Genomic DNA, 22,482 nt, shown 5'->3' with positions numbered 1-22,482 from the left:
AATTTATATAGAAATTTTTTTTGTAAAATCCAAAAAATCGAATTTATATAGAAAAATCGTTTTGTAAAATACAAAAATCGATTTTATATACAAAAATCGATTTTATAAATACAAAAAATAAAAAAATTATAAAAAAATTCTAAATCAATTCAACAAAACAAATTATTCAACCAAATCACAATTCTAAACCTATTATACAACCAAATCACAATCCTAACCAATCACCCTAACAAAAATCTATCAAAACTACACAAAAACCTAACAAATAGAACCTAAGAGAGTGGGATAGGGTCCTTACATGATTTGTGTAAGAGAAGAGGGAGATCGCCGGAGATATCGTCGGATTTCAGGGGGAAATCGCCGGAGAGAAAGAGAGGAGTCGCGCAGAGGAAGAAGAGAGAAATGGGGAAGAAGAAGGGGCTCGTGGTTATAAAACCTAGGGTCCGACGGACATTATCCGTCGGAATTCCGTCGGAATTCTAATTTCAATTTTCGCGAAATATTTGCCCGGTAAAATGAAAATATTCCGAGGAAATTCCGACAGATAGTAAAATATCCGTCGGAATTTCCTCGGAATATTCCGAGGAAATACCGAGGAACTAGTGTTTGGGGTTTCAAAACATCAATTTTTTTTGCCGTATTTCATTTCTTATACAATTGTAATGCATACCATTGAGGATTCTTTGTATACATGAGCATAAACCATGAAATAACAAATTTCAAAACTAATTGAAAGTATTCCCTTTACCGTTCGTTAAAAGGTATAAGTGTTTCTCTTATGTTGCGAGATTTCGTTCATACAATCGGAAAAGTGTTAATTATACGGTAAGGAACAAATTTTTGACTTCATAATGAACGTAAGACACTTAATAAGGGTTATATAGGTGTTATTCAAACGGCAAAACGTTGTTTTCGGTTTAAAAACCCTATTTCCTCGGAATTTCCTCGGATTATTCCGAGGGAACTCCGACGAAACCCTCTTCTTCCTCGAAATTTCCTCGGAATATTCCGAGGAAATTCCGACGAACTAGTGTTTGGGGTTTCAAAACGTAATTTTTTTAAAAAAAACGCATCGATCGATGCGTTTTTGAACAAAAACAAATCGATCGATTACTAAGATGGCCCGGGCCGTAAGATTGTGATCGATCGATGAGAGTATCCCATCGATCTATCGACAATCTGAATTGTTCCTCGGAATTTCCTCGGAAAATCTTGTATGTTTTTTTAAAAATGCATCGATCGATGCGTTATAGAACAAAAACGCATCGATCGATTACTAGGATGGACCGGGCCGTAAGATTGTGATCGATCGATGAGATTAACCCATCGATCTATCGACAATCTGAATTGTTCCTCGGAATTTCATCGGAAAATCTTGTATGTTTTTTTAAAAATGCATCGATCGATGCGTTATAGAACAAAAACGCATCGATCGATTACTAGGATGGACGGGGCCGTAAGATTGTGATCGATCGATGAGAGTAACCCATCGATCTATCGACAATCTGAATTGTTCCTCGGAATTTCCTCGGAAAATCTTGTATGTTTTTTTAAAAATGCATCGATCGATGCGTTATAGAACAAAAACGCATCGATCGATTACTAGGATGGACCGGGCCGTAAGATTGTGATCGATCGATGAGAGTATCCCATCGATCGATCGACAATCTGAATTGTTCCTCGGAATTTCCTCGGAAAATCTTGTATGTTTTTTTAAAAACGCATCGATCGATGCGTTATAGAACAAAAACGCATCGATCGATTACCAAGATGGCCCGGGCCGTAAGAATGTGATCGATCGATGCGTTATAGAAACAAAACGCATCGATCGATGCGTGTTCGGAAAACAGAATTATAAGGCAAAACCCGACCTTTTTTGGATCTAAACCTTAGAACTCTCATCCCCTCCGATTTCCCCTATAATTCGCCCCCCTTTCTCTCTCTATAATCATCCGATTTGAACAATTTTGGGCTCTATTCCACTTGATTTTTCGAGCTCTACCTGATTCCTACACTCGTCTTCACCCTAAGACAGGTATACTCCGCGAATCTCCACATTCTGAAATCGTGTTCTTGAGCAATTTTTTGGGTTTTGTGAATTTCTTATTTCCGTGTTGATTCCTTGATCAAATATGCATGAAACAGATGTTTAAACATGGAATAGAACACAATTGTCTGTGATCAACGAGTTTGGAACATGATTTGAGATGATTTAGGGATAGAGAATTTTTTTCAATTTCGTTTTTTTTTATCACAACTCGATTTTGCTTTTCATTTTCATGTTCAGCTTTGCCTTCTTAATTGATTATAACCATGTTGAGAGCAATGATTCTATTTTGTAGAGAATGAAGCGCACGAAAACATCAGCAAAGAAAAACACACAAGAAGCGGGTTCGTCACAGCTGGAGAAGCAAAGGCCAAAGAAGTGGGATAAGTCTGATACCACCCACTACAACAACATGAAGAAGGTAGCCGTTCCGGCTACACAACTAGCATGTCCTGAGACGATGACAATATTGGGAATCAAAGCAGACATTGAAGGACTGTTCCAGAACATGGGTCTAGGCCAACTATGCAACCTCAAGGAACCCACTTATCCGGAGTTGGTACGCCAGTTCATAGCATCCGCATACGTCACCCGTCCCGATGATAGCCATCAGGAAGGTTTTCTGGCATTCGTAGTGCAGAAAGTATACTATGAGGTATCTTTCACAGACCTCTGCGGACTATTTGGATTGAGTGCGGGGGAGAGGACATATGGTCTTTATTGGACTTCAGAGCTGTTGAACTTCTGGGAAACGATTGGCACAGGGGTTTATAGATCTTCTCAGGCAAAGGAGTCACTTATCCGGAGCCCAGTACTGAGATATGCGACACGCCTCATTGGCTCATTGCTATACGGGACAACCACAGCCGCATCAGTCACGCAATGGGAGTTGTGCCTCCTGTACCAAGGTGTGAGGCATTTGCTACCGGCATTTGGAAACTCTACATTCCCACCTGCTACTGCCTTCAACATGGGAGCGGTGCTGGCCGCAAACTTAGCAGGATACAAGGGGAAAGTAACCAAATCCAAGAGCAATGCATGTGGATTTGGTGCAGTGATTACTCGGATCCTTAGACATGTGGGTGTAGACTGTGAGAACCACCAGGTAGCACTGGACAGATCGAACAACATTGCTTGGAACTACCTGGATGTCATTTCTCTAGTAAGTAAGGAGTTCATAGCTGGTCCCCACTCGAGGATCGATCGGGATGGTCCTTACGTCTACGTATTCCAGGACCGAGCGAAGAAAACACTCTACTGCCACCTGCCTCAGATCGGCCTGACTGCTCTACTTTCAGAGGCTGCAGTTGAGTTTCTACCCCCTGCTACCGCACTAGTAGACAAGCCATCCTTCTTCACGCCAAAATATCAGACCAAAGGCAAGGGCGTGGTTGATGAAGAAGGACAAGATGAGGCTGCACAAGCCATTCCAGATGATTCACAACCCCATCAGCTACTCCCATCAGACTCCAGCCAGTACAAGCTGCAAGAGCTTCCACCGAACGCCACTTCGCGCCAGCAACAACATTGGAGAGATCAGAGCATAAAGACAAACAACGACATGCTACACAAGATCTGGGCTGCCATTTCACGTATCAGGCCGTGTCGTTGCCAAAAGGATGATGTAGTTCATCGGGACAACTCTCCATCCAGCTCTGGTTCGGGTTCGAGTGGTACACACATGGTAAGAAAGAGGTCCAAGAGACCCAACGATGCAGGAACATCTGGAGCAGGAGACGAGGAGTAGGAGCTATCACCGGCTATTTTATTTTCTTTTCTATTCTAACGTTTTATGGTCTTATTTTCTGTTAATTTTGAACTGAGTTTTTTTTTAGGTTTCTTAATTATGAGTTCGTATTTCTTTTACATGGTTTCTTTGTTTTATTTGGTTGTGTTTTGTGTAGCTTTTAATTCGTATTCAGCTTTGCCTTGCTAGATAAACCAAATAACTATTATCCAAGGAAAGAGGTTATATCAAGTGTTCCTCGGAATTTCCTCGGTATTTCTTAAAAAAAAAAAAAAAAAGTTCAATGGTAGTCTGTTTCCGAGTCATCATCACCAGATGAATCTGAATCTGGATCTTGGTGAAACTCTCCAATTACTGGTTCATCCTCTACGTGAACGACGGCTTCCTCTCCAAAGTCGGTTAAATCGACTACAAGGCCAACTCCAGCTAAATCTTCTGCTGCACTACAGTTGCCGGATGTGCTTGGTTGTAGTGGGTCTTCCAGCTCAGAACTTCCCTGAACTCGGCCTCTCGGGTTGAGTCTTGTAACAGTAACCCATGGATCATCTCTGTTCCTTACCCGGGGGTACTTGATATAACAAACCTGTAACATTTAGAAAAATTATAAATTAATACACATGATGATGAATCATTCTGAATAATTAACATTTAATTACCTGATCGGCCTGGGAAGCAAGAATGAAAGGATCATAATATTGCAGCTTTCGCCTCGAATTTACTGATGTAACACCAAATGCATCTGTTCTCACACCTCGATCTGGGGTGTTGTCGTGCCAATCACAATAGAAAACAGTACAGCGCAATCCAACCATGCCCAAATACTTGATTTCCAAAATCTCATGTATGTGTCCGTAGTATACATCATCTCCTGATGCAGAACAAACGCCAGCATCATAAGTCGTACTCGAACGTCTCCTCTTCTGAGTTGTGAATGCATATCCTCGAGTACAAAATCTCGGATATGACTTCACAACAAAGTTTGGTCCAACGACCATCTCACGTATCCAATCGTCAAATGTTTCACCTCTGGCCAAACCAGCAGACACCTATTAATAGCACATATATATATATTATATCAATAAATGTGAATTAGTATAAATATGTGATAAAATATATTTTAATTTGTTTAAAGCACTCACATAAGTAAACATCCATCCAGTAAATTCTCTCTGCTTCATTTCTTCTAGTTCGTCCTCTGTGGCGTATCTATACTCGAACCGCTTTTCTGCCATGAAAATCCTGTATATGATGACAATAATGTAATTAATTAAGATTTAAATTTCAACTTGTTAAAATAAAAATTTGTAAGCTCATTTATTTACCTCTCATATTGAAGAACGTCTTCGCAGTTGGTGAGCAAATATGTTTGCAAATGACTGCGCTCCTGCTCAGTAAGTCGACGGTCCTTTGGTTTTCCGCTAAGTCGTCCAACGTCTGTGAAAATGTCTGGAACCGTAACATGATATGTTGCCCGTTCGCCTCTATCATCATGCCGAGCAGGTCTTCTGTTTTTGGTCTGAACTTCTGCTGGAAAGTAGTACTCGGCAAAGTTTGAAGTTTCTTCATTGATCATCTGTGCGACTATAGAACCTTCCACCCTACTTAAATTTTTCACCATCTTCTTCAAATGGAACATATACCGCTCATACAGATACATCCATCTATACTGCACAGGACCACCAAGTTCCAATTCTCTTGCCAGGTGAATAACAAGATGCTCCATAACATCAAAAAATGAGGGAGGAAATATCTTCTCAAGGTTGCACTGAATCACGGCTATGTTAGTCTTCAAATTTTCAATACCTTCAAGAGTCACTGATCTCGTGCATAAATCGCGGAAGAAACCACTTATCCCTGCAATTGCTTCATGAACATTTCGTGGTAATATTTCCTTGAAGGCGAACGGAAGGAGGCGCTGCATCATTACATGGCAATCGTGGCTTTTCAAGCCAGTAAACTTTCCTTCCTTTCTGTCGATACAGTTACGCAAATTTGATGCGTAACCGTCTGGAAATTCCACATCGTTTGAAATCCAATCAAAGAACGCATCTTTTCCCGCTGCATCAAGTCGGTATATGGGAAAAGGAGCCCTACCATTCTCATCAACATGAAGTTCTGAACGAGCACATATATCGACTAAATCCAGTCTTGACTTCAAATTATCCTTTGTTTTACCTTGAACATTAAGGATCGTGTTCATGAGATTGTCAAAAAAGTTCTTCTCAATATGCATGACATCTAAATTATGCCTTAGCAGATGATCCTCCCAGTATGGCAGATCCCAGAAAATACTTTTTTTGTGCCAGTTATGTAGTTCTCCAACAGCATCTACCGGAAAACGCTCATGTCCACCGACTTCTGGCGTCCTTTCTGCACCAAAATCTCTTAGTTGTATCTTCAAATCTTTCCCACAAATTTCCGGAGGTGGACTGTCAAACACCCTCTTGTTCTTCGTAAACAAATTCCTACTCCTACGATATGGATGATCAGGTGGTAGGAATCTCCTGTGACAGTCAAACCAACACGTTTTCCTTCCGTGCTTTAGTTGGAAAGCATCAGTGTTATCTTGACAATATGGACATGATAGCCTTCCATGCGTTGTCCATCCAGACAACATACCATATGCTGGAAAATCACTTATTGTCCACATTAGTACTGCCCGCATTTGAAAGTTTTCTTTACACGAAACATCGTATGTTTCAGCACCTTGAGCCCATAGTTGTTGCAACTCATATATTAGTGGCTGAAGAAACACATCAAGTGATCTCTTAGGATGCTCTGGTCCGGGAACGAGAATCGAGAGAAACAAAAACTCTCGTCGCAAGCACAAGTTTGGGGGGAGGTTGTATGGTGTAAGAATGACGGGCCATAGAGAATACTGTCTTCCACTCTTGCCAAACGGACTGAAACCATCAGTACATAATCCAAGGTAGACATTTCTTCTCTCATACGCAAAGTCGGGATACTTTGATTGGAAATGCTTCCACGCTTTTGCATCTGAAGGATGTCTGATCTCACCATCTGTTGAGTGCTCCGCATGCCATCTCATTGGTTGCGCTGTGCGTTCAGACAGATACAACCTCTGCAACCTTTCCGTCAAAGGTAAATACCACATCCTTTTATATGGCACTGGAACTCTTCCAATTGTATCTTTATAACGAGGCTTTCCACAAAATTTGCATGTAACCCGCTGTTCATCCACCCTCCAATAAATCATGCAGTTGTCGCTGCATACATCTATTACCTGATACGATAAACCAAGACCAGCTACGAGTTTCTGAACCTCGTAGTATGAACCAGGAGCTACATTATCCTCGGGTAGAATACCTTTTACAAAATCAGCAATCGCATCCACACAGTCTTCAGCCAAATTATAATCTGTTTTAATGCCCATCAATCTTGTAGCAGATGATAAAGCTGAATGACCATCTCTGCAACCTTCGTACAATGGTTGCTTTCCAGCATCCAACATATCATAAAATCTCCTAGCTTCTGCATTGGGTAAATCTTCCCCTCTAAAATGATCATTTACCATCTGCTCAGTACCTACACCATAATCTACATCCGTTCTAATTGGTTCTTCTAATCTAACCGCTGGCTGAGGTTCACTAGTACTACCATGTTCATAATCAGTTTCCCCATGATGATACCAAATTTTGTAACTTCGTGTAAACCCACTCAAATATAGATGAGTCCAAACATCCCACTCTTTAATAACCTTTCTATTTTTACAATTAGAGCAAGGACATCTTAACATACCTGTTTTTGCTTCCGGTTGTCGGTGAACTAACCCCATGAATTCAGTTATACCTCGTTGGTATTCTTCCGTAAGCAATCTCGTGTTCGGATCCAAATGAGGTCGATCGATCCAAGAACGAAAATAATTTGAAGAAGACATATTTTTTATGAATCAAATTCGTGTGTAAATAGAGTAAGAGGGAGGATGAAGATATGAAGTGAATGAAGAGGAAGAGGAGTGCTTGTATTTATAGTTTAAATCCTGCCGACATACCGAGGAAATTCCGACGGAATTCCGACGGACAAAACTAGTTCGTCGGAATTTCCTCGGAATTTTGTAAAATCCCCCAACGGCTCTCCAACGGCTATAATATTTCCTCGGAATTCATCGGTTTTTTCCGAGGAACAGAGTTTTCCTCGGAATTTCCTCGGAATATTCCGACGGACTGTAGTTTCCTCGGAATTCCGTCGGTATATTCCGAGGAAACCCAATTTTGTGTTTCCTCGGAATTTCCTCGGAAATTCCTCGGTATATTCCGAGGATTTCATTTTCCGTCGGAATGTCCGTCAGAATATCGCTGTTTTCTTGTAGTGGATGGGTTTGGATCTTGCCTCCATTGTCATAGTAAAATTCTTCTTCAAATCGCCTACGAGCGGCGTGTAAGGAGTACCGGAGAGACCTTGTCTTCTCAGGTAACTCTCAAGCATTTTTGGTTTAAACCAAATCCACATTAAAGCTCTCCATGTCCACCACGACACAACAACAATAGCTACTGAAACTACTACTAATGCAACTGATATCTCCATTTTCTCGAGCTCCCAGGAAAAGGAGAGACTGATATTTTTCTAATATTCTCGAGATTTTAAAGAATGAGAATGTACGAGAAGATACCGCATAATGTATTTAGGACCTTATATTTTGTGATTCAGACAGTTGTTTTGTTTTTGAGCCTTTATTTTACTCTGAGCTTCGCGTCCACATGCATACCGTAAAGCATCTCCAACCCAACTGAGGATTTGAGATTTTGAAGTTTTTGTCACTTCGACTCAATCTCAAATCTTCAAATTTTGAAGTTCTGAATTGCAAAACTTTAAATCTGAAGTTTCACTATTTAAAACTTTAACACTATCTTTTATTTTTTTGGTCCTTATAACTATTTCTTTTCATAAATACATATATTAATATTAATTTAAAAAAATTTAAGTACACCAAAATAAAATAAAATAGGATAAATATCATATAACATTAAAATAAATTTCTCACAATAGAAAAATATATTAAATAAAACTCACTCAAAATAAAAATACATTAAACAAACTTAACACAAATAAATCTTATTAATCACTTCAGAATACGTTGATTAAGCACAGAGCATTACGAAAATAATGCATGAGTAATTTAGTATTTTATATGTAACTTTCGAAGTGTGTATGTGTGTTTTTTTATTATATATGTAATTTTTATTATCTTTTATTATATAATATTGTAATATTGTATGTTTTATAATATATTAAATATATGTTTTATATGTATTTGTGAAGGTTTATCATTATTAGTAATTTTTTATTAATGTCAGAAACTATAATACAAATAAATAAATTTTTCTTGATTTTTTTTTTTTTTGAAAATTCATAATTGAAGTAATTAACCCTCAAATCTTTATTTAAAGGTTTTGTTCCTTTAAAAATAAAATTTTGGATCGGAGATGCTACGAGAGACATGATTTAAATGTGTGGAAAGGACATCCTGGGTGGGACATGAACGTCATACCTTTGCCAACTATTCATTGCTTTTGACCTTTTTAATGCCACTTATGCGTACTGAACTAGTAATTTACTAAATTATATATGAAACAGATCACCTCTGCTTTGTATAACCTCTCCGTTAGATTAATTTCCTACAGCAAAAAGATTGTAATACATCACTTAAATTGAATCACAAAGATAAATGATACTGATTTGAATTATTTATTAGCAAATGATTCAAAATATGTGTGTTTAACATCAATTATAACAAACGATGATGTTATTAATTTATTTGGCACCACTTCAATGCAATTGGCACAAATTTATATTAGTTTACGTCACTTCTTAGAAATTGATAGAAAATATAAGTTTACATCAATTAAATGATCGATACAATCACTAAATTGGATTAACATCACTTATAAAGTTGATACAATAGTAACATTATTTCAGTAAATGTTGCAAATTTGACATCAAGGTAAAATGATACTAACATAGTTTTAATTAAGATATTAATATGTGTATGTAATTCATTTGTGTCGCTTGAATATATTTGATGTTGCAATCTTATTTCTCATAAATTTAAAATTCAATTATCATATGAATTTATATAAATAAAATCTGTATATTACTCTTATAAATAAAATTTACATTGATTTTAATAATTTATAAATAATTTGAATTCATTTAATAACTAAGTTAGATAAATTGATATTTTGAATATTAAAATGATATATATATATATATATATATATATATATATTTACTAAATAAAGAATCTTACATATATATTTTTAAAATATCTGTATGCTCATTATAATATATAATTAATTAAACCAAATAAGTTAGCTCAAAAAAGAAATTTATAACAAATTTTCTAAAATTTCGACATAATTGATAAATGTTAGTAGTTAATTTTATATTTACTTTGTTAGTTTCTTTTTGTAAATAAAATTGTAAGCCATTTAAACATGTTTGTTACAAAAAATATTGTCATATATCTACTCCTATTTTATCTCATCCACTACTAGATCACGATCCTTTTCAACTGAATAAAATCAACGATTCTTTACTCTTTTTTTTTAACAAAGTCTTTATCTTCCACACACAACCATCTAACAAATGTTTTCAACACAGTTTGAAACTTCCATGAGAATGTTGTTGTTTACGTCAGTACATTGTTGGTTCCGGTTAGTCAACAGTAAGAGTCTCGTGCTAAACCTTTCTTTTGATTGATTCTGTATACAAAATTTTCTTTTTATTATATGAATCATCGTGATGTTAATTTTGTTTTTGCAGAAGCAGTTAATAGTTTTAAAGTTAAACACCACCAAAAATAGTAGATGCAGAGAATAAGAAGAAAAATCTTGACCGAAGAACTCTTATGGCACAAAGAAAAGAATAGAAGAACTCTTATCTAGGCCCCGGACTTTTATCCGAGATCCGATCCAAATCCGATCCGGATATACGGAGAGGCCGAATCCGGATCCGGATAGTAAAATGTTGGATCCGTCAAAGCCGAATCCGGATCCGGATATACGGACTAAAAAATCAAAATATCCGGATCCGGATTCGGCTTTGACGGATCCAACATTTTACTATCCGGATCCGGATATTTTGATTTTTTAGTCCGTATATCCGGATCCGTAAATTTTATTAATAACTATTTCAAAATAGTAATATCTATATATAAAAACTAATTTTATTTAATATATTTTCATTTTTATAATAGTATATATAAAATTTATGTAAATTTTGTAATATTATACATAGAAATAATTAAAAATATTATATATATTTTTATTTTTAAATTATTGTTAATATTTTATATATATTAATATTTTTTTTATTTATTTTAAGAATCCAAATCTGGATCTGGATATCCGCCGGATATTATAATTTTTAGAGGGGTATCCGACACCCGGATATCCGCGAACTCCGGATCCGGATAAATATAGTAAAATTATGGATCCGCCGATAAAGATCCGGATCCGGATATCTTAAAATTGTCCGGATACCCGATCCGTCTCATGCCTACTCTTATCGCTAATGTTAATTGTTTTACAATTATTTTTCTGTTTGAATTCATCTTTTTTTTTCTTTTCCTATATCGTATAGGGTTTTTATTTTTTTAATTGTAACATCAATAATTTTTTTTTGTTTATTTATTGATAAAATTTATTTACTAATCTAAATTAATTTCGTGATATAATTTTAACAACATTAATATATATATATATATATATTAAAAAATGTTTGCCTCTCTCGTGTGCTGCACCTAGGATCCAGGTCAGAAAGTCGAGGTCCGTAGTGTCAACAAGTGTCCCGGCCACACAAAACTCAGCACTTAATTTATTCTCATATATGTTGGGCTTTTAACGCTAAGTTTATATATTTAATGTTTTTGGACTGATAATTCGTATGGTTAAGTTGGCCCGACGGCCCATAAACAGAAACCCTAATTCTAATTTCGCTAGGAAATGGACTTCGTCATCTTCGTTTTACGGCGACTCGACTCGACAACGCCTAAGCTTCTTCTGAATCTCTCTGAGACGGTGTGAATTATGGTTTGTTCGTGTTTAATCCCATTAATCCTTTCTCTTTTTTTTTTTTACCTCACAAAGATTGATCACGTGAACCCACAACTCATGTATTCATTTTCTACGCTTTCATGGAGAAGCGATTTCTAGGGTTGCCACTGTTCTTAAGCAATTGTCGTTTAAAACCGACAAAGAAGCTCCGGCTGGGTTACGGGGATGAGTATTTCCTGCCAATCTATGGTGGTAGCCGTTGTCTATGTCGAATCGCCTGGACCGTTACAAAACTCTACTGCATTCAGTCATCGTCTTTAACGATCTCATTAATACAGATTCCCCACTCCTCTCATGATGTTTGCTCTTCTCGCTTCCATTGTGCAAATCTACAACTATAAATATGTGAGTTTTCTTTCTGTAAAATTCATAATTCATTCCTCCCAATCAATGTCATTCTTAAGCTTTCAGAGATTAGGATGGCAAACTCTTCACTCCTGCTCCCCAATTTGAAAGTCAGGTGTTGTAACTCCACTGTTAAAGTTCACTGCTGATTAATAAGATATTATGGGTGAATGTCTCAGAGGTTCTGGTTAAGAAGAATTCAAAACTTCCCAAACAGTAAGAATTGACCTCTATGATTTGCTTGCTCACTTAGCTTAGGGTTTTGGAAGAATTGACATTACTCTTTGATTTGATTTCTGGGCTGTTATTAGTTTTGCTCATGTTCATTCTTGGTTTTGGTCCATTGTAATTGAAGAAACACTTCAATTATGTTCTTCACACTTCATAGTCTGGTCTCTGAGCCTTGGCACTTGAATCTTCTTATATCTGAGTGAAAAATTACACTTTTATTTTATATTTTTAAAGTACGAAAGAGTTGCTTATATATAGGTTGTTAAGAAAGATGAAGATGTGAAAGTTCTTGAAATGGTGGGGGATGAGGATTGTTTGCCTCCACCGGCAAAGGTTATCTTCACTAAAATTATCTCACTAATATCAAAAAGTCCGCTGAAGATTTCAGCCATTACATCATTGAGGTAGTTTTGTATTGTATATGCTTCCTATGTTTTCTTTTAGAAAGGAGGTTGGATGACATCATGTTGCAGTTCTAGAATATTGATGTCATCAGAATTATTAGCAGTGTTCTTGGCCAGAGCATAGCTTTGAATTACTAATTTACTATGGCCGGCAGGTAGCAATCACATATCAGTTTGTTTCTGTTAGGTTGATGGTATGGTAGCAATTAGCAAACTTAACTGAACAAACCATGGGATGGAGAAAACAGGAACGCTTACAACGGACATGAAGAAGCTGTTCCAGTTGGAGATTTTTCACTAAAGCAACTCCAAACGAAGAGTTTCTAATTTGTTTTTAGTGTGTTTTATCATTTTCTTTTCCTAGGTGAATTTGTAAGCATGCAAGAGTTTCATATATGACTTGCTGCAACCGTAAAAATTGTGTTTTTACTTTTATGCGTCAATCTTTTAATACTACAATAAAAGGGTCATGTGCTAATCTTCTTTAGAAACTTTTTTAGCACTCAATTCAGCAATAATATGACGCATACGTTCATTTTTTTTAAAGAGCCTTTGCATGCGTTCAATTTTGAAATGAAACTTCAAGTAAAGACATATTTGCAAAGTTAATTCGTTTCTTTTAATAAAAAAAGAACAAACAACACAAAATTTATGGAGTACACGACAATCAACATAATTCAAATCTATGAAGGACAGAATATAAGGGGTTATTCAATCAAGGATATAGGTATTCCAATTTCTTTGACATATAGTTTTATTTTATATGCAATAAATAACAATTAAGAATCTTAACATCGACACATGTAAATAATTTTATTTGGTATTTTTTGACAAATGTTTAAATCCAGACACATTTTTTGCACAATACACATTTGAATATATTATAGTACATTATAACTATTTTGTGAAACTGAATTATTTTACATGCTAGGATATCTATATAAATAAAATAAAGTTCTCTCTATTGTAAACATTTTGTTCACATCTCACCTTCTTATTATTTTACTCGAATATATTAACCATTTTTTCCATTCTAATCAAGTGATCATTATATTTCTTTTTTTGGTATGACATCATCTACATATATCGTTGAAAATTCTACAAATTACCAATGTTGAACCTATTATAATTTATGCATTTAAAGAAATTTTTAAATTTTTAAACTTTTAGTTTAAAATGAAATATTTCAAAATATTTAAAACAAATTTATTTAAAAAAATAGTAAATTTATTTTACACTACAGCGATATTGTTCTCGAAGTTTATACCTTCTCATATCGTACATATGTGAGTTCTTTATTAACACATTTTCATGTTCTTGGTCGTTCACATTATCTTCAAACTCATTAGCTTCTTTTCAATTGTGAAATTTGCTCTACCAAATTTTTTACCTCTTTAAAGGAAGACATTCAGATTTTTTCGCTTAAAGAACCTTATCCAGCATCTGCTTAAATAGCAGAACATCCAGCAAATTGTCCACGACTCTTTCGTTAGGAGAAAACTATCACATTTTAATTAAAATATACACAGACTAAACTACTCACACTAAAACAGATTGTTTTGGTTTAGATAATATCATATTTCTCTAGCATGATCATTGCATAATTATATGCAGACATCAGTAATCTTATTATATTAGATTGTTCTTCATAGAGTAATGAAATTTACTGTTATTTTAATTCAGTCCAAAAATATTTATTAAAAATAACAACATAATCTCTGAATTCTATTTATTTATTTTTGTTTATAATATTGTTTCCAATCTACAATTTTTTTTTAAAAATGCTTCATAATGTACATTCATATAAAATAGTTTTTTTTAACTTCTCGTCTGTAGGGCGGACCGACCCTAGTAGTTTATATAATAAATTGTAAATGATGAAATTATGGAAAATCACGTCAAAATTAATAGTTTAATTATTAAAAAAGATATAAATAATTAAAATCATGTATTTTAACTGACTCTAATACTAACATCATTTTATTTAATTGATATAAATATTAGTATCATTTTTTTGTAATTGATGTATATTGACATCACTTATAATAGTTGATGTAAATATTCTATATTTTTATATCAATTATTAATAAAATAATGTGAATTAGTTGCAGAACTATTTTTAGAGTCGTTTATTTATATAAGTGATGCACACTTATTTTACATTATTTATAGCTAATGCTAAACAACTAATTTTTGTACTTTCAATAGTTACTGACAAGAAAAAGAACGATTGGTACTTGCGATACATTAGATTTTGACATGTATCATTGTTAATTTAGACATATGATAATCTATTAATGTGCAAAAATTAAAATAAGTAGTTTTATTAATTATTTAGATCTTTTATATTTAAAAGAAACTATAGAATAGAACTGATACAAGTAAAACAGAAACATAAATCGTAAAATAAACAATATAGCAAAAAATACCCAATTTTTGGCAGAGGTAACCTTCCTCCTCCTCTCCATCATCCTCTCTCCGGATATCTTCATGGCGTCGGAGATTGACGCAGCTCCGGGTTCGTCAATAACCTCTCCGTCTTCGTCACCAACCTCCCTGACTCTCCCTTCGATGTTGGCTCTGTCGTCGGCTACCTCACCGACTCTGATGGACTTGACAAACGGTACCTCTCTGTCTCTGTCTTCATCGTCGTTGTTGTTGCGGACTTCGTCGGCTCCGATAAAGATGACCAACGAAACAACTCAACCTGAATCCGTGACTCCTCCATTGACATCAGAAGCTGGAATTACTCAAGTTAGTGACGCTCCTCCTTCAGATTCACTTAACGACGTGAATCAACCAAACTCGGTTGCTCCGACGGCTCAGTTGCAGAGAACATCGTCACTTGAGTTTCAGAACACATCCACTCCCATGGTCAACAATACATCGCAAACGGTTCTTTCTCCTTCAAATCAGCTTCAGATATCAGCTCCTGAGAATGACAATCCGACAACAATTTCTTTGGATATCGGAACTCAAGCTTCTGAAAAGTTTGTCCCTTCTTTAGGTTCATGGGCAAAACCTCTTGTCTTCAAACCTCTGGCCACGCCTTCCGAACCATGTACTCCTCATGATTACGATCCGGCGATAGTTGGGAATCAGTTAGCCGCTCTCTGGCCGTCCTTAAATGACGAAATTTTAAATAAGAAACCAAAGAGTAAGTTCCCTACTCGAGCTGTCCAGCCTCCGATTGAGAAGCTTCCTCCTCCGGAACTAAAAGCCGATGGGAGTCTCCGCTTTCCGTGGGCTGCGAGATTAAACGCTCAGTCGAGGAACCTTTACCGTGCAGCCACTCCTACCTACCGTCTTGATGGCACACCTGAGGTATCTATTCCTTCAAAAGTGCTTAAGCTAGGTCCTGAAAATAAGGATGAGTACATCATTGGAAAGTTCCATAAGTGTTCTCTACCACCGGGGGGTCTTGTGCATGCTGTGGTCAATAGAATATGGGGAAGAAGTTGTAAGATCAGTTGTAAGAAGCTTGGTGACTCTTCCTTCTTGTTTCATATTCCGCATCAACCTACTCGTCATTGGGTTATTCAGAGAGGGGTGTGGCATATTGATGATTGCTTGCTATTTGTATTGCCATGGGTTCCCGAAGGTTCCTTTAAGATCCCTGAAGTCTCCACGCTTCCGGTATGGGCCAATTTGAAGAATATACCAGACTGTTGCTATTCAAGACTAGGAATAAGTCATGTTGCCTCAGGACTTGGAGAACCTATCCTTACGCATAAACCTCGACTTGATCCTACTAGTATGGGCGAAGCAAAGGTTCTAGTGGAGATGGAGCTGGATAGAGACTTCCCGAAACTTATTGCACTGGATGATAAACAAGGTAATATTTTCTTTGTTAATGTGGAATACACATGGATTCCATCTATGTGTGAGAGGTGTGGAAACCTCGGACACAAGGCGAAGAGGTGTCTTCTACCATCTCCGACCGTCCAGGTTCCAGAAGATAACCATTCAGCAAGAGAACCTTGCTCGTCAGCTCCAAAAGATAACCATTCCGAGGTCCCTGTAGTGGATATTGATATAGTCCTACAACAAAAGGAAAATGCTAGTTCACCAGCTCAGACTTCTATTAAAGAGATAGAAGGTCTCCATTCCACACTTGAAACCATTCACGCATCGCCACCTACTTCTGTTCCTTCAGATACTACTGTGGACCACCTTGCTGCGGGAAGCACATTGATAGCTTCTGCACCTTCTTCCTTACCCATTCAGCAGGAGAATCTTGCTGCTACACTTGGCCCCGTCAACACTTTATCCACATTAGTAGATCAACAGTCTACTCCCATTACTACACTTATTATGGAGTCTTCTCCATCAAGCATTATCAACACTGAGGCTCGGAAAACTTTAGTTGTTGATCCCTTAACCACATCATCTAACGCTTGTGCTTTTGAGAGCCCCTCTCGTTTCACATTGTTAGGAGATGTGGATGAAGTTGTGACAGAACCTTCTAGCTCACTCAGCTTGACAAGAGGTGGAAGGGAAATAAAACTCCCAACCAAATACCAAGACATGGATTGGAAGACAGTTAGAGGACGAGGAAAACGTGGTCGTCGCGGCCATGGATCCTATCACTAGCTTTTGTCTTTCATGTATTGTTGGTTACTCTAGTCTCTTTCTCTATGTTTTCATAGGAGGAGATTCAACCACTTTCATGCAAACTTTATCCAGCTATAAGACTTTCGTCTTATCTTGTAATGGTTCGTTTATATTTAATTTGAAAGCCTTTAGTCAAAAAAAAAAAAAAAACAATAAAACTACAATCGATATAAATCAATATTGTATGAATTAGAAAATTATAATATTTATATACATATTTTGTAATTACATAATAATATTAACTTTGCAATAGTTAAGAGGACAAGTGTCCATGAAAGGCCAACAACTTCCAAGTATTGATTTACAAAAATGAATATATCGTATATGGTTATTGGTGACTATTTAGTATTTATAGGTGTACACTGTACACTATCCCCAATGGTGACTGTTTAGTATTTATAGGTGTACACTATCCCCAATGATACATATATTTACACTTGGAAGTATTACACTAAAAATATGGATAGAGTAGAGACCATCTTTATCAGATATTTAAAGGGATCTTAGGAGGATTTAAAGGGCTTGGGCTCCACAAAAGCATAAGAACCGGTTACAAAAGTAATGAATTAAGAATAGATCTTGGTTAATGATATTAGGAGTTTTCAAGGCTTCTAAGACAAATGTTGTAGTATAAATGATTGTCGAACCAGTTCTGAGAGATGTGAAAGCACCGAGAATGCAAGTACTCACTTAATCTAAGTGCAACCAATGATTTAGATGAGTTTTAAACTACTACTAATACTAGAAAGCAATAACAGAATGATACTTTCTTGACTAAGGGAAAAGAGAACTCATGGGCATAGGGATTAGACCTTGGGTGATCAAGTATCGAACTAAGGATGACAAATGATCAATCAAACTATCAACCTTAAGCCTAGACACAATTCTAAGCAAGCTCTATGTCTAGATGAATGCTCATTTGCTAACATATCTCAAACATCAAATGTCTTTGGTTGAATAATATGAAAACAATCATTACTAACAAGTCTATTAGCTATTTTAGCACCTTTAACAACAAATGTCTTTGGCAAAGTATACTAAAAGCCTAGGAGAGTTGTCTCAGACATTTCATCAAACAACTTTTGGGTGGAAAATGTCTATTGATCAACTTTTGAGTGGCCAACTCAGAAGATGCATTATGAATACTCTATTAGCAAGGAACAAGAATGATCTACACTAAAACATCCTAGAACTAACCTAATCACCTTTAATCTCCCTAACCCATGAATTCAAAAGGGTGATTACTCACTAATCTCCATGATTACTCTTAAACCCATACTGGATTTCAGATTAATCATGTAGAGAAAAATATAAGAAATCAACAATAACACAAGAACATAACAATCAAAATCCAAGAGATGAACTTCTCAAGAGAGTTTTTGTGTATTTCTCAATAGATCCAAGACAATCTGCCTGCCGGCCACAAAAGATGTTTAAAACATAGGTTTTGAAAAGTAAAAACGTGCATAATGAAATGACCAAAAGGCCCTTGAGTAAACTGAATTCGAGCAAACAATAGGCGCGCAGCGACCTCCATTAGTCGCTCCGAGAGGTCGCTCCAGGCTTCGGGAGCGACCTGGAGGGGTCGCTGCGAGACGCCGCTCCGGCCCGTTTTCGTGTCTCCGAGCGATGAAAACGCGAGCGACTTCTCTGCGTCGCTCTGGTAAGGTCGCTACAGGCTTCGGGAGCGACCTCAGTGGGTCGCTCTGAGAGGTCGCTCCGGCTCCATTGTGTTGTCGTCACGCGATAGAAATGCGAGCGGCCTCGGGGTGTCACTCTGACCAAGTCGCTCTGGGCTTCGGGAGCGACCTGGAGTGGTCGCTCTGATAGGTCGCTCCGGGTCAGTTTTCAGCTTCCACCGGGATGAAATGGCGAGCGACTTCTCCGCATCGCTCTGGTAAGGTCGCTCTGATAAGGCAGGTCAGAGTGACTTGCTGGTGTCACTCCGGGAAGTCGCTCCCAACGCTCTGCTCGTCCAATGATCATCTTTACACCTCTTTCGAGCTCCAAACACACCCAAATGTCTCCGAGAACTCCATGTGGTACTCCAATACCTGATAAAGACTTATGTATGCAAAATGCAACCTAAACATGGTTAAATCCTAGTCTATATGATCAAAATGCACATGGGTGAATGGATAAAACAATGGAAATATGCAAGATATCAACTCCCCCAAACTTGTTCTTGTACTTGTCCACAAGTGAACTTTCTAGAACTCATAGGGAGAGAGGTTTGAAGATGGGAGCTCATAGCCAAAAGAAACACAACTAGCACTCAATTCAACATCTAATCCAACATGAGCACACTTTCTTATCACACTCTAGCTTCTCTAGGTCTATCTCAACTCCTTTTGCCCTTATACGCATCATCAAGCATCCACACATTCAAATCAACCAACTCTCACATTCATTAAGCATAAAACATCAAGTGAATTCTTGCAAATGGTCAATTGGTCCAAATCATTTGGTTGAGTAAATGGAAGACTTTTATTCAAGTGAGTCAAGAGGTTCAAAACACATGATCTTTAAAGGTGGTTTACTCTCGAGACAAGTAGCCTTGACATTGCACATAATATATCTAAGAAAGGGACCAACTCATGCATACAATGCTCAATCTCCATTGTTCTACTCTTTTCCCAAACATACAAGTTACACAATCACTTCATAATGTCAAACCCAACTCCCATCTCTCACCAAAAGATCCCAAGAACACTTTGCACATAAAACTCTTTTTCTTTGAAATCTATAAAGGATTTTTTCAACTTCAAAACAAATCTTAGCTCTAAACAACTTTGCTAGAGCCCTTTTCTTTTTTTTTTTTTTTTTTTTTCCTTTTTCTTTTTCTTTTTTGTATTCCTTTTTTTTTTCGGGGGCCAAGACTTTTCATAAACTCGAGCTAGACACTTATCTACTAATTCCAATAAGATTATCCATTTAAACACAAAGAGTCTATTCTTTTCCTTCGAACTTTTCATGCTTCCAAATCATAGTCACAACACTCACCCCCACCTATAGCTAGCCAATAGAGTGCCTAATCTAGCAGGAATGAAGATCAAGCATTTTCGTTCCCGATACTCTCGACATTATGCACATGTAAGGCTTTCCGAAAAAGGTCTCACTCATCAAATAATGAAAGCTCAAAAGGAGGGAAGGGTTTTGGGAATGGTGTACCACTCAAATTTGTCAAAAAGATTGGCGTAAAGGATGTGACAACTCAAGTGTGTATATCCATGACTCAGTACACAAGGGACCATAAGCAAGAAGCATTAAGTTCGTTCAGTTCAAACAAGGTTGTAGTTGGCTTCAAAGATTGAGTTTCAGCAACTAATGAGATTCATGAAGAGTTTTCAAGGCTCGAAACGTACAAGGCTTTTTGAGAGATGCAATAGCTACTCGAGTGTGAAATAGTGTTCTTTACAAGGCATTTTAAATCATTGCTCCCAATGAAAGTGAATGCAACCTATATGCTCTAGACTCTCCTAAAAATGCAAGTGATGCAATCTATATGATTTGTTTTTTTTTTTATGCTAAAAGGTATGTATGCAAGACTCAATGAAAAATCAACAAAGCAAACATGATCAAATACTTGGTACCTCCCCCAAACTTAAATGACACAGTCTCTGTGTTGTCAAGTAGAGAGAGATACCCAAAAGAGAAAGCTAATATGCAAAAATGAAATGGTATATACAAGGGAAAGTAAAGAAGTACCTCAAGTGGAAAGTGGAGAAGGAGGATCCTTCTCAATGTAGGGGTCTCCACAAGTGATGGTTCCACAATACTCAACATCCAGTGGAGATTGAATTGGGTAAGAGACAGCTTTGTTGACATTGAGGAGTGTGACCTTCTTGTTGGCGAAATCGATGCAAGCACCCACAGTAGTAAGGAATGGTGTGCCCAGGATCAATGGAACTCTCTTCTCAGTTGCCATCTTCAAGACAGTGAGGTCTATAGGGATGGTGCAAGATCCCATCTTCAAAGGGAAATCCTTGATGAGACCAATAGGAGTAGTAGAAGAAGAATCCCCAAACGTGAGAGAGGAAGTATCTGGCTCCATGTGTTCAATCTCAAGACTCTTCACCATCTCCATTGAGATCACATTAACACTTGCACCAGAATCAACAAGAGCATCATCAAAGGTGAGCTTACCAAGAGAGCAAGACAAGGTGAACTTCCCTTGGGATTCTAGTTTAGGGAGAGACTTTGGTATGACTGGTGGATCAAGTTTCAAAGTTGAGATGTTGAGAAGCTCTGCTACTTCTGCTTGGTGGTCTACAATGTCCTTGATGAGCATCATTTGGACATGAGCTTCACGCATACCCGAAATCGCTGGAAGCTTAATTCCAATATCACTTAGGTCTTTTCTGACTTTGGAAATCACCTTCTTCTGAGCTTTGGTGAGAACCCTTTGTGGAAATGGGAGCTTGTCATAGGGTGACTGCTCAACCTCAGTGGTGTCCTCTAGCTTGACCTCTTTCAGCTTCTGGTTAGCTCTCTTCGCAACTGGTTTCTCAGCCATGGGTTCATCTCCCTTCAAAATCTTTACTTCAACCATTTTGTCAGCTTCCTCCACAATCTTTGCTTCAGCTGTTGCTACAATCAGATGCTGAACCTGTTCAATCTCAGTTCCAAACACCAATCTTTCAATTTCATCTACCTCTTTCTTGTGGTTACTCAATTCAATTCTTGAAGAAGTGGTAGAGAGGACAACATTGCAATACTCCTTGGGTTTTTGGTCAGATTTTCCAGGTAGAGACCCTTGCTGGCGATTCTGGTGAGTCGTCATGGATGCAAACTGGTTTTCCAAAGCCCTGAACTTGTTGTTGAGCTCATTGTAACTTCCATCAATCCTGGAGTGAAGGTTCTTCAACTCATATCCAACCTGCTTTTCACTTCTAGTCTGAGACTCCAAGATCTGTTTCAGTAGAACATCAGTGCTGCTTTCCTGAGGAGTAGAGGTAGAAGGATTAACTTGTTGTTGAGAAGACTGGTTCCCTTTGTTGGAGAAACCAGGAGGAGGGT

The 22,482-nt window shown here is 37.1% G+C and overlaps 2 protein-coding genes across 28 annotated transcripts; one reads left to right on the top strand and one right to left on the bottom strand.

The window, feature by feature from the left end:
• The first annotated feature begins 11,268 nt into the window (after window positions 1-11,268).
• Window positions 11,269-18,157, top strand: LOC125584502. Of its 27 annotated transcripts, none has more exons than XM_048753069.1 (5): window positions 11,461-11,845; window positions 11,959-12,214; window positions 12,281-12,430; window positions 12,704-12,849; window positions 13,037-18,157. In XM_048753069.1, exon 5 carries the CDS (start codon window positions 15,340-15,342, stop codon window positions 17,440-17,442), a length of 2,103 nt encoding a protein of 700 aa, XP_048609026.1. In that variant the 5' UTR covers window positions 11,461-11,845; window positions 11,959-12,214; window positions 12,281-12,430; window positions 12,704-12,849; window positions 13,037-15,339; the 3' UTR covers window positions 17,443-18,157. The 27 variants fall into 27 exon arrangements, with proteins under 27 accessions (XP_048609037.1, XP_048609036.1, XP_048609034.1 ...); XM_048753068.1 differs by having other exon boundaries at window positions 11,464-11,845; window positions 12,288-12,430; XM_048753079.1 differs by lacking the exon at window positions 12,704-12,849 and having other exon boundaries at window positions 11,271-11,845; window positions 12,330-12,430; window positions 13,023-18,157.
• Window positions 18,158-21,172: 3,015 nt separating this feature from the next.
• Window positions 21,173-22,015, bottom strand: LOC125582994. Its single transcript, XM_048749511.1, has 2 exons — window positions 21,584-22,015; window positions 21,173-21,535 (listed from the first exon to the last, which is right to left on the bottom strand). The coding sequence occupies exons 1-2, from the start codon at window positions 22,013-22,015 to the stop codon at window positions 21,173-21,175; spliced, it is 795 nt and encodes a 264-aa protein (XP_048605468.1).
• Window positions 22,016-22,482: the final 467 nt, after the last annotated feature.

The sequence above is a fragment of the Brassica napus genome, chromosome C3, assembly GCF_020379485.1.
Source record: "Brassica napus cultivar Da-Ae chromosome C3, Da-Ae, whole genome shotgun sequence".
Lineage (NCBI taxonomy): Eukaryota > Viridiplantae > Streptophyta > Magnoliopsida > Brassicales > Brassicaceae > Brassica > Brassica napus.
This window is presented reverse-complemented; position numbering and strand designations above follow the sequence as displayed.